The 13,026-nt window shown below is 56.1% G+C and overlaps 1 protein-coding gene across 6 annotated transcripts in view; it reads right to left on the minus strand.

Moving 5' to 3' along the window:
* The window catches only part of SCARB1 (scavenger receptor class B member 1), a gene marked incomplete at both ends in the record, with an annotated part of 56,454 nt that extends 55,237 nt beyond the window's left edge, over positions 1–1,217 (minus strand). For all 6 annotated transcript variants that reach the window (XM_080717898.1, XM_080717895.1, XM_080717896.1 and 3 more), the window contains one exon: positions 1,092–1,217. In XM_080717898.1, coding sequence (XP_080574024.1) covers positions 1,092–1,217 — 126 coding nt within the window. The remainder of the gene's footprint in view (positions 1–1,091) is intronic.
* Positions 1,218–13,026: the final 11,809 nt, after the last annotated feature.

Consider the following 13,026-nt stretch of genomic DNA (forward strand, 5'->3'; position numbering starts at 1 on the left):
ACAAGCACGCGCCACTACGCCCAGCTTTTTATTCTTTATTTTCAAACAGGGTCTCATTAAGTTGTGGAGGGCCTCACTAAGTAGCTGAGGCTCGCAGCAAACCTGTGATCCTCCGGTCTCAGCCTCCCAAGTGCTGGGATTACAAGCGTGCGCCACCACGCCTAGCTATGAGACCCTATTGCCAAACAAAAAAGTAAAATAGGACTAGGTGTGTAGTTCAGAGGTAGAACACACCTGGGTTGAATCCCCAGAATCTCTCTCTCACACACACACACAGCTGAAGGAAAATTTACAGCAATGTCCCCTCCTTCACCCCGACTCTTCATCGGGCTGCATAATCAGTAAAGGCAAGCCTCAGTTTCCCCTGCTGCGAGCCGCAGGTGCTCGATGGATTCAAAGCTGCAAACGCTTTTAGCTCAAGGGTAATACCTCTGTAATCACACAGCCCTCGGCTCAATCTAGCTCATTCAAACAGAAGGGCAGGCACCCAGGGCAGAGTCTGCTGGTCTCGGGCCAGCTGACCGCCTAATGTGGCTCCGGGGTTAAAAGGGCAACGCACAGTAAGGCTGGGATCACAGAGAGACCGCTGCCTGCGCCGGCCCGGCTGGTGCCTGCCTCTCTCTGCGTGTATCTGGGGAGAAAGCGGCTTATGCTGGGGCTGTTCCAAGGAGGCAGTGTGGGGCGCACGGGGTGTACACAGCCTTGCGCCTCTGAGTTTCTCTGGGTTTCTCTGGGGAGACACCGGCAGTGGACGATGCTCGGCTGAGCACCTATCACCACCGATCCGGGCAGGCCCCCCCACGTGAGCCTCGCGGGAGCACATCCCGCCTGGGGCGCACGGGCGGCCCGGCCCTAGGGCCCCGAGCTCCCTCCCGGGCTGCTGCAGGCGACACCGAGGGGCGCCTGGCCACACTCCCCGCCCGCCCCCGGCCCGAGCCCTGAAGCTGGGGTCAGAGCCCCGGCGGCCGCCATCCCGGCCTGGCGCCCCCAGCAAAGGCCCCGGGAGCCCCGCCGCCCGTCCCGGGCCCCCAGGGGGCTGGAGGGCGGGGCGGGCGGCTGCCCGAGGGGCCCGGGGCCCCCGCGCGACCCACCTTGAGGACCTGCTGCCTGATGAGCGAGGGCACCAGCACGATCATGACAGCGCCCAGCACGGCGCACAGCAGCCCCGCGGCGCCCAGCCCCAGGGCCGCCCTGCGCGCTCGGGCTCGGCCGCCCATGTCTGCGCGCCCGGCGGTCGGCGCCCCGCGGGGACCCGGACGGCGGCGGCGCGGGCGGGGGCTCGGGGACGCGGGCCGCGGCGGGACGGCGGCGCGCGCAGGAGCCGCCCGGCAGGTGACCCGCGGCTTTATGCGCCATGGCCCGCGCGTCCGGACCGCCCCCGGGCCGCCCTGGGCGCGGGATTCGGAGGCCGGGGGGCGGGGCCGCGGGGGCGGGGCCGCGGGGGCGGGCGCGGGTTGGATGGGCGCGGCGGGGCGGGGCCGGAGGACGGGACGCGGGTTGGGTGGAGCGGGGCGGGGGCGGGGCTCTGCCGGGCCGGGGCGGGGCCTGGGCGGGGCGGGGCCGGGAGGACGGGACGCGGGTTGGATAGAGCGGGGTATGGGGCGGGGCTCTGCCTGGAGGGGCGGGGCGGGGCGGGGCCTGGGCGGGGCGGGGCCGGGAGGGCGGGCGCTGGCTGGCTGGCTGGGCGTTCCGGGGCGGGGCCAGGTCCGCCAGGACACGCCCCGAGCTCCGTCTCCGCGAGCCGCCGGGGTGTTGGGGCCAGAGCCAGGTGTGCCAAGGTGACTGTCGCCGGGCCTCCTCCCCCGGCCCCTCTGACCACCGCTGCCGCGCTCACGGTTATGGCCACGAGAGCCCGAGACCTTGACGCAGTCCCCAACCCCGGCCCCTGGCCCGGCCGGCTCTCCCATCCCCTAGGGGCACATTCCACCAGGCCTCCCCTGGCCTCGCCCCAGAATTCCTGCCTCCGGCCCTGGCTGCCCCTCCGCCAGGAATTCTGTCCCCAACACCCGCCGGCCCCCTCCCTCCAGGATGGCGGTCACCTTATCAGAAAGGCCTTCCCCACCCACCGAGGAGCCCCTAGCTTATCGCCCAGCACCACCCGGCGGTGATACTCTCCTGCGGTTCCTTGGGCATCCTCAGGTCTCCTAGGAAGCCAGCCTGCGCGGCAGGGTGAGCTCGGGTGGCCTCGGCCCCGCAGAACGTCCAGCTCCGGGCAGGGAGAGCTGGAGACCCACAGAGGAAAGCGAGGCCGGCCCCTGCCCCGCGCCAGAGCACCGGGCTGCGGGGTGCGGAGCAGACCAGAGAGGCTCAGCTCGGCAAAGCCTGCCTCCTGCCCTGCAGCGGAAAGGGACGCGGGACCAAGGGAACCAGCATCGCCAGGAGCATCGCCAGGTGACTGCGGACCAGCACCCAGAGAAAAGGGGGGAAAAACGGACCCTGGTCTGTCATCCAGTACTTGTGAGGCTGAGACAGGAGGGTCAGTAATTCAAGGCCAGAGTGAGACCTTTTCAAAATAAAATATAAAGAGCCCAACCACGGGAACGCGCCTGTCATCTCAGTACTTGGGTGTTGAGACCGGAGGATCGCAGGTTCGAAGCCAGCCTCAGCTACGTAGCGAGGCCCTTCTGCAACTTAGACAATTTCAAAATAAGAAATAAAACAGATCAGAGGTAGACTGTCCCTGGGTTCACCCCCCCCCCGTACCCCCACACATACAAATAATTATTTATTTATAAAAAAGAGCCGGGGATATCTCTCAGAGGTAGAATGCCCCTGGGTTCAATTCTCATTACCAGAACTGGTCCTCGTCCTAGCCCAAACTGGAACTTTCTGAGTAGCCTCTATGTCTTCTGTACAATCAGGATGCTGTCCAGCATCCCAAGAGGGCCACCCATTACCTACATCAGGAACAGGTGATGCTACAGGTTCAAAGAAGTCTGTAGTCAGAAGCCTTCCATCCCAGACACAAAAAGAATCAATTCAGCTGGGCATGGTGGCACACACTTGTAAACTCAGTACTTGGGAGGCTGAGACAGGAGGATCACACATTCAAAGCCAGCCTCAGTTACTTAGTGAGGCCCTCCGAAATTTAGTGAGACCTGCTTCAAAATAAAAAATAAAGTGGTGGTGCAGGCTTGTAATCCCAGTACTCCGGAGGCTGAGACAGAAGGATCCGGGTTCGTGATTAGCCTCAGCTACTTAGTGAGCCCCTCCGCAAGTTAGTGAGATCCTGTTTCAAAATAAAAATAATAGGAAGCCGGGTGTGGTGCGCACGCTTGTAACCCCAGTACTTGGGAGGCTGAGACAGGAAGATCCGGGTTCCTGGCCAGCCTCAGCTACTTAGTGAGGGAGGCCCTCCCACAACTTAGTGAGACCCTGTTTCAAAATAAAGAATAAATGGTCAGGCTGGGGGTGTAGCTTGAAGGTAGAATGCCCCTGGGTTCCATTCCCACTACCACAAAATAAAAAATAAAAATAAAATAGGGCTGGGAATATAGCTTAGAGGTAGAATGCCCTTGGGTTCCATCCCCTGTACCGCAAGGAAAATAATAATAATAATAAGAAAACTTCATCAAATTTCTTTAGGCCTTCTGCTTTGGGAATGGTTTTCTTCTACTGATGTTCTTGTTCCTGGAAATCAGTGAATAAACTGCAATTTTGAGCCTGCCCGACCCTGACTTCCTCTCCCTCCTAGATAGCACTGCCTTGACCATGGCGGGCCCACACCGATGTGTCATCCAGCCCTCAAGGCCCAGATGTGCGTGGTGCTTACCTAAGAGGACCCAAGGCCGAGCCAACGGGACACATGTGACCAGCGTCGGCCTTGTGCAGGGAGGCCCCTGGGTGGTGGAGAGGGCGGCCTAGGAAAGGAGAGAAGAGACTCCTGTAGCCAGGCTTCTAATCCCAGCATCTGAGACAGGAGGATCACAGTTCGCGGCCAGCCTCAGCTACGAGCGAGGTCCCTTGCAACTCAGTGAGACCCTGTTTCAAAATAAAGAATAAAAAATAGGGCTGGGGGTGTAGCTCAGAGATAGAATGCCCCTGGGTTCAAGCCCTAGTACCATAAACAAAAGAAAGGAAGAGAAGAAGGAAGGAAGGAAGGAAGGAAGGAAGGAAGGAAGGAAGGAAGGGAGGGAGGGAGGGAGGGAGGGGAGGCATGGTGGCACGCAATGTATGGAGTGAGGCCTTCAGCAACTGAGCAAGATCTTGTTTTTTGTTGTTGTTTTGTTTTGTTTTTTTTGTTTTTGCTGGTACTGGGGATGGAACCCAGGGGTCTTCTACCTCCAGGCTATACTCTCAGACCTATTTTATATTTTATTTGGAAACAGGGTCTCTTAAGCCAGCTGAGGCTGGCTTCGAACCCGCGCGATCCTCCTGTCTCAGCCTCCCAAGCGCGGGGATTACAAGTGTGCGCCACCACGCCCGGCTAAGACCCTGTCTTAAAATAAAAAATAATCCTGGGTGACATGGCGCAAGCCTGTCATCCAAGTCTCTGTGAGGCTGAGGCAGGAGGATCGCACGTTTGCGGCCAGCCTCGGCGACTTGGCAAGGTTCTGAGAAACTCAGCGAGACCGTTTCCAAATTAAAAAAATAGAACTGAGGGTGTAGCTGGGAGGTAGAATGCCCCTGGGCTCCATCCCTAGTAACACACACACACACACACACACACACACACACACACACACACACGGCCTCACCACGGCCCCCAGGGTCACAGTTGTCCCCAGCCCATCCAGCTGCCTCCTGCGAAGCCTCAGCACCAGCGCCCGCCCCAGGTGGGGGCTGTTCCTGCAGGAATTATTCTCTCTCCAGAGCTCAGCCTTTGCTCAGAGGTTATAAGAACTTTTTGTTTGTCTGTTTGTTTGTATTGGGGACTGAACCCAGGAAACTTCTACCTTTTTCTTTCCTCTCTAGAACTAGTCTCGTGGAGTTGCTGAGGTTGGCCTCAAACCTGCGGTCCTCCTCTCGGCCTCCCCAGTCCTGGGATCCTGCAGGCGTGGCCCGGCTCCTATATACCTGTATTTACTGGCTTCCTCATCTAGAAAGGGAAAATGGGCCCCTCACTGCGCCCAGGTCCTCGGGCAGTAAGTGGCCCCCAGAAGCCCTCGGCAAATGCGCGTCATGAGCCCAGGTCTCTGAGCCAGGGCCGGGGTCTGCTGCGGCCAGCGGCCCGCTGCCCCGCTGGGTGGCCGGGAGCAGGCGGCTCAACCTCTCCGTTGAGGGCACCATGGAGCGGCGCTGCCTCCTGGGGTCAGAGAAGGATGGGTTAGGCCCTTGGCGGGTCAGCTGCAGCCATCTCTTCCCCAGGGGGGCCCGGGAAGTTAGGGTGATGGAGGCCCCAAGCCTGGAAGCGAAGGGACTTGCTGCAGGAATGCAAAGGAGGGAGGGAGGGAGGGAGGGAGGGAGGGAGGGAGGGAGGGAGGACACCCCAAACGGAAGGAAGACCAAGAAGGGGAAGTTATCTGAGGGCACAGAAGGAGCACCCTTGCACTGGTTTTATTGCTTGGTCAGCATTGCTTGAGTGCCACTGTGTACCCAGGGCTGTGCCAGGTGCTGGGGGCCCCGCAGTGATCATGATGGAGCCCCTGCCCTGGAAGAGCTACGGCTCTGCAGACCCGCAACAGTACAGGATCAACACAAGCCTGGGCCGCGGGCCGCGGCTCCCAGGCTCCTGGGAGGGCCCGAGAAGGCCCGTCCACAGACTCCCTAGGAGAAGAAATCAAACAGCTCGAGCCGGGCATGGTGGCGCATGCTTATAATCCCCGCGCTTGGGAGGCTGAGACAGGAGGATCGCGCAGGTTCGAAGCCAGCCTCAGCTACTTAGTGAGGCTCTCAGCAACCTAGTGAGACCCTGTTTCCAAATAAAGTATAAAATAGGTCTGGCTTTCGAGTGTTCTTCAGAAGGTTAAAATGCCCCCTACAAAGCCGGGCGTGGTGGGCACGCTTGTCATCCCACTATTGGGGAGGCTGAGACAGGAGGATCGTGGTTTGCAGGCAGCCTCAGCTACTTGGCGAGGCCCTCTGCAACTCAGTGAGACCCTGTTTCCAAATAAAAATAGGGCTGGGGGTGTAGCTTGGAGGTCGAATGCCCCTGAGTTCCATCCCCAGACCCATAAATAAATAATAAATAAATAAATAAAGTATAAAAAATAGAGCTGGGGGTGTAGCTCAGAGATAGAATACCCCTGGGTTCCACCTCCCACAATACCTCGGACGTCATGGGCAGCCTCCATCCTGGGCGGCCTCCGGAGCCCACACACAGCCCCTCAGGAAGCCTTGGACTCCAACCCTGGCTTGGCCTTGAACCCCTAGACTGGCTCTGATCCCCTCCCGCCCCCCATGAGCTCTGTTGAAGAGTGATGAGCCTGTGAGGGCTTTCGAAGCCTGGCCTTCGTCATGGTGTTACAGCCCCCACCTGCCCTGCCTTAAACTTGCCTTCCAGCCCCCCAAACCTGTTAAAGACTACCGTCTAGAAGCCCCACCCCGTCGCTGCTGTCCTGTCTCAGCAGCCCGACCAGCGGGGACTCCCGCAGGCCCTGCCTCCCTCAAGCCCTCTGCCACCCCCCTCGTGCCGGCTGCCGCTTACCTTTGCCCCGAACTTCCGGACCTGTGCAATCGGCTCAGGTGAGGCATCCGTCCTGCACAGACAGGACTTCCAGGACAAAGGTGCTGCGTGAGTGCGCTCGCTCCACTGCAGAGATCACATACCGTGGAGCCTCGGCGCGGTGGCTGCAGACAGCCTGGGCCCCGCGCCAGGCCCCAGGAGGCACCTGGTGTCACCTGGCCCTGCCTGCCTGCCTGCCTGGGGAAGGGATGGGTGCCTCCAGTCACCGAGCAGCTGTGTGCAACGCGCCCACTGTGCCCCAGGCCTACTGTGTGCTGGGCCTGGAGACAGAGTGGTAAGCACGACAGAGAGGTCCTCTCTGTCCCGGCCTTACATTAGCCGGGAAAAGAGATTCGGGGGGGTGGCACTGAGAGTTGAACCTAGAGGCATTACCTCTGAGCTACACCCCCAGCCCTATTTTATTTTTATTTTTATTTTTTTGTTGTTGTTGTTGAGTTTTTTTTTTTGTTTTTTTTTTTTGGTGGGACTGGGGTTCCTGGAAGCCTTTCAACCTCCGGGCTACACTCCCAGACCTATTTTATATTTTTATTTGAAACAGGGTCTCCTAAGCCAGAGCGCGTGGCTGGCTTCGAACCTGCGCGATCCTCCTGTCTCTGCCTCCCAAGCGCGGGGATTACAAGCGTGCGCCACCACGCTGGCTTTTATTTTCATTTTGAAACAGGGTCTCCCTAGGTTGAGATCTCACTACTTGCTGAAGCTGTCCTCGAATCTGCGATGTTTCTCTCTCAGCCTCCCGAGTACTGGGATTATGAACAGGTCCACAGCACCGCGCTGGGAGGAGAGATCTTAAAACTAAATGTGCGTGCCCATGATCCCAGGACAGGGAGGCTGAGACAGGGGGATCGCAGGTTCATGGCCAGCCTCAGCTACTTAGTGAGGCCCTCTGCAACTCAGTGAGCCCTGTTTCAAAATAAAGAATAAAAAATAGGGCAGGGGGTGTAGCTCGGAGGTAGAATGCACCTGGGTTCAATCCCCAGTGTTGAAAATAATAACAATAAAATAGGGTGAGGTATAGCTCAGAGGTAGACACCCCTAGGTTCGATTTCCTGCGCCTGAAGCTGGACATCCTAATTGTTTTAAGCCAATCGTGGTAACACCATTGCTCTCCCTACAATTGGTTAAGAGATGGGATGCACATGTTACCAAATTCTGGCCAATGAGACAGGTGGGCGGTGTGCCAGGGGGATTCTGGGAAAGCTTCCTCCCTAGTGGAAAGGGGCATAAGAAGAGCACTTCCGGCTCCTCTGCTGGGCGCTGGCCCACTGGGTGAGAGGCAGCTTGGACGGTGGCCCTTGCTAATAAAAAAACAGCTGGCCAGCCTGGCATGGTGGCACACGCCTGGAATCCCAGCACTTGGGAGGCTGAGACAGGAGATTCCCAGACTCAAGGCCAGCCTCAGCAAGCAGTGAGACTGTCATCAACCTAGCAAGACCCTGTTTCAAAATAAATAGAAAGCCGGGTGTGGTGGCGCACGCTCCTCATCCCAGCATTCACGAGGCTGAGACAGGAGGATCGCGGTTCACAGACAGCCTCAGCTACTTAGTAAGGCCCTCCGCAACTCAGTGAGACCCTGTTTCAAATTTAAAAGAATAAAAAATGGGGCAGGGGGTGTAGCTCGGAGGTTGAATGCCCCTGGGTTCCATCCTCAAGCCCACAAATAAATAAGTAAGTAAGTAAATAAATAAATAAATAAATAAATAAATAAATAAATAAAAAGTTGGGCGTGGTGGCGCACACTTGTCCTCGCAGTACTCGGGAGGCTGAGACGGTAGGATCGCAGGTTCACAGCCAGCCTCAGCTACTTAGTGAGGCCCTCCGCAACTTAGGGAGACCCTGTTTCAAAATAAAGATTACAAAATAGGAAAATACGGCTGGGGTGTGGCTCAGAGCTAAAATCCCCTGGGGCTCAATCCCCAACACCACACACACACAAAAAAATAAATAAATAAAATAAATAAATAAATAGATAAATGAATGAATAGGGAAATGGGGTGGGGGTGGGGGTGTATCTGGAGGTAGAACACCCCTGGATCAATCCCCAGTCTCACACACACACACACACACACACACACACACACACACACACACACACGATGGCACATACCTTTAATCCCAGTACTGGAGAGGTAGATATGGAAAGACCTCAGGTTCTCAGCCAGCCTCAGCAATTTAGCAAGACTCTGTTTCAAAATAAAAAATAAACCAGGTGCGGCGGCGCCCGCCTGTCAGCCCAGCACTTGGGAGGCTGAAACAGGAAGATGGCAGGTTTGCGGCCAGCCTCAGCTACTTAGTGAGGCCCTCCGCAAGTTAGTGAGACCCTGTCTCAAAGTAAAGACTAAAATAGGGCTGGGGGTGTAGCTTGAAGGCAGAATGCCCCTAGGTTCAATCCCTGGTATTGCAAAATAAATAAATAAATAAAATCAGATTAGGGGTATAAATTGGAGGTAGAATGCCTCTGGGTTCCATTCCAGTACCAAAAACATAAATAAATTTTAAAAACAACCGAAGTTAGCTCGGAGGTAGAACGCCCCTGGGTTCAATCCTCAGGACCGCAACGAAACCAAAACCCTGGAGCAGAGTGATGGGGGCTCCCAGGTCCTCGGCGAGGCCGGGAGCCCCCCAAGCTGCCCTCCCACAACCCCGCACGGGTGGGAATAGCAAACATCTTCCCAGTGAAACCTCTGGGTTGGTACTTTCTAGTACAGCCAAAGCAAGGCAGCGGACACAGATATAAAACCCTCGGGCAGCGGCCAGAGGCCAGAGTCAACAGCTGTATCGATGTGTCCACTGAGCAGCTGTTTGCGTGCTTACCTGCGTCAGGAGGGTTCTGGGCCTCGGATCCTGAGAAAGATCCTCCCTTTCCAGAAACACATTCCAGGGGCGGGGACAGAACACCCACGCCCGTCCACAAGCGAGCAAACAATCATTTTGGGGTTTTGGTTCTAGGTGCCAAGGATTGAACCTAGGGCCTCCCGCATGCTAAGCACGTATGGTCTACCACTGAGGGGACCCACTCCGGTGTGGTGGTGCACGCCTCTAATCCTGGTACTTGGGAGGCTGAAACAAAGGGATTGCAGGTTTGCAGCCAGCCTCAGCTACTTAGTGAGGCCTTGTTTCAGACAAAGTAAAAATTAAAAGGGCTGGAGGGGTAGCTCAGTTAGAGCACCCCTGGCTTCAATCCCCAGCAACACACACACACACACACACGCACACACGCACACGCACGCACGCGCACACACACGCACGCGCACACACGCACACACACGCGCACACACACACGCGCACACACACGCACGCACACACACACACGCACACGCGCACACACACACACACAAGCTAAAAGTAGATGCAAGACGCACAGTTAGAATTCCTTTTCTTCCCTCTTTCCTTGGACTCTGGTCCCCAGGGCCAGCACCTCTGGGCCCATGGTCCCTGGAACCTGAGCTGGTTTCTGGCTGCGCGGACTAGCTAGACAGGACGAGGCCGCCTCTCCCCAGCGTGGGCTTCCACGGGAGAGCGGGGTCTCAGGTTGCAGCAAGCCGCAGTCTGCTTCTCTGATTTCCTTACAAGAGTGATATTTTCCTCCCTGCCCAGAAAACAGCGGATCTTGTCTTGTGATTTCCGCCTCCTCCTCGCAGATGCCTCCTGCCCGCCAGGGGCCATGGAGGCCCAGTGCTGCCCGCCCGGCCCAGCGCGGTCACAGCCAGGCAGAGGAGCCCTCTGGAAGCCGAGGTTGTACAAAGAGCCCTTGAGATGGGGAAATGCCCTGGCCCTTTTTTTATTTTTTGTTTTAGATTTTTGTTTTGGTACCAGGGTTTGAACCCAGAGGCATTGCACCTCGAGTCTAAACTTGGCCCTATTTTTTATTCTTTATTGTGAAACAGGGTCTCACTAAGTTGCTGAGGGCCTCACTAAGTAGCTGAGGCTGGCCACAATTCTGCGATCCTTCTGTCTCAGCCTCCCAAGTACTAGGATGACAAGCGTGTGCCACCGTGCCTGGCTTGCCCTGAACCTTTTTAAATTGCGGACTCTGGAACCAGACGTGGTGGCCCTATGCTTTTAATCCCGGTACTCGGGAGCTGAGACTGGAGGATCATAGGTTTCCAGCCAGCCTCAGGTACTTAATGAGGCCCTTTGCAACTTAGTGAGACCCTGTTTCCAAATAAAGAATAAATGGGGCTCAATACAAATAAAAAGAATAAAGCCTGGCACAGTGGCGCACGCTTGTAATCCCAGCATTTGAGAGGCTGAGACAAGAGGATCACGGTTCACAGACAGCCTCAGTTACTTAGTGAGGCCCTCTGCACCTCAGTGACACCCTGCTTCAAAATAAAGAATAAGAAATAGGACTGGGAGTAGATCTTAGAGGTAGAATGCCCCTGGGTTCCATCCCCAGTTCTGCCTCTGGGTTCAATTTCCAGTACCATAAAAATAAGATAAAATAAAAGAAGTGTGGAGAAGCCAAGTTGGGCAGAGGAGGAGCCCGTGGGCCTGGGGACCAGGGCCCCTTCTCCCTCCCTCTCCTCAACACACCTGGCCGGCCATGGGGAGGAGAGAAAGGCGGTCAGGTGGGAAGGACATGGCTCAGGAACCTGTTTATTGTCCCCTAACCTCAGGATAAGGTTCCTGACACAGGATCCCGCGGAACTCACTCAGTAAAAAACAAAGGCCCCGCCGCTGCTGCTGCGGCTGGCGCTCAGCTCCCCGCGGCGGCCGGGCCCTCTCCTCTCCCCGGCCGGACGCTGCGGGTCTTCTTGCTCTGCTCCTCCTGGACGTCTTTCATTGCCCCCATTGTGGCAGACAGAACTGTCACCCCTCATGCTCCCCCCCTAAAAAAAAAGATGCCTTCAGGTCCTCAGCGCAGAACCCGGCCGTGTGACCTATGGACATAGAGCCTTTCGGCAGCGATTAGTGAGGATCATGCAGGATTAGGGCGAGCTCTGGTCCAAAACCTGCTGTGTTGTTTTTTTGTTTTGTTTTTTTTGCAATGCTGAGGATTGAATCCAGGAGCATTCTACCTCCAAGGTGTGTGTGTGTGTGTGTGTGTGTGTGTGTGTGTGTGTGTGTGAGTATGGTACTGGCAATGAAACTCAGGGGCCTTCTACCTCCAGGCTACACCTCCAAACGTGTGTGTGTGTGTGTGTGTGTGTGTGTGTGTGTGTGTGTGTGTGGTACTGAGGGTGGAACCCAGGGGCTGTACTCCCAGACCTATTTTATATTTTACTTGGAAATAGAGCCTCACTAGGTTGCTGAGAGCCTCACTCAGTAGCTGAGGCTGGCTTCGAACCTCCTAAGCGCTGGGATTACAAGTGTGCGCCACCACACCTGGCTTGTTTGTTTCTGTACTGGGGATTGAACCTGGTGCATTTTATCTCCAACCTGCATCCCCAACCCTATTTTATTTTTTACTTTTTTTTTAATAGTACCGCAGATGGAACCCAGGGGCCTTCTACCTCTCAAATATATCCCTAGGTTTTTTTGTTTTTTTTTTTTTTTGTTTTTTTTTTTTTGGTGGTACTGGGGTTCCTGGAAACCCTTCTACCTCTGGGCTACACTCCCAGACACCTATTTTTTATATTTTTATTTGGAAACAGGGTCTCCTAAACCAGCACAGCTGGTAATCCCTGCGCGATCCTCCTGTCTCCGCCTCTCAAGTGCAGGGATTACAAGCGTGCGCCACCCCGCCTGGCATTTCCTAGACTTATTTTGTTTTTATTTTTCAATTGGAAACAGAGAGTTGCTAAATGGCTGAGAGCCTCACTAAGTTGCTGAGACTGGCTTCGAACTGCTATTTTCCTGTCTCAGCCTCCCATGTGCTGGGATCCTAGGTGTGCGCCAACACGCCCAGCTCTTATATTTTTATTTTGAAACAGAGTCTCACTAGGTTGCCGAGAGTCCCGCTAACTTGCTCAGGTTAGCCTCGAACCTACGGTCCTCCGGTCTCGGCCTCCCAAGTACTGGGATTACTGCACCAGGCTTGTTTTATTTTTTAAAATTACTGCTCTGTTTAGAATTAGTTTTCTCCTATGGAAAAGAAAGGGGTGGGGTTACCCCAACTCAGCGGGTTCCCACCTGTCTCCTGGACTAGGGAGAAGTCCTCGGCACATCCAAACCTTCCAGGACTTTCCTTTTCTGACGCTGCTCCTGCTGTCCGAGCAGCTGTGACTGAATCTCGGGTTTAGGAGGATCACAGGGCAGCCCCGGCAAGTAGTGAGACCCTCATCCACCTCGTGAGGCCCTTTCCAAAGCCGGGCGTGGTGCGCACGCCTGTCATCCCAGCACTCGGGAGGCTGAGACGGAAGGATCATAGGTTCGCGGACAGCCTCAGCTACTTAGTGAGGCCCTCTGCAACTCAGTGAGACCCTGTTTCAAAATAAAGAAAAAAATAGGGCTGGGGGTGT

The sequence above is a fragment of the Muscardinus avellanarius genome (genome assembly GCF_963383645.1).
Source record: "Muscardinus avellanarius genome assembly, chromosome: 21".
Taxonomy (NCBI): Eukaryota; Metazoa; Chordata; class Mammalia; order Rodentia; family Gliridae; genus Muscardinus; species Muscardinus avellanarius.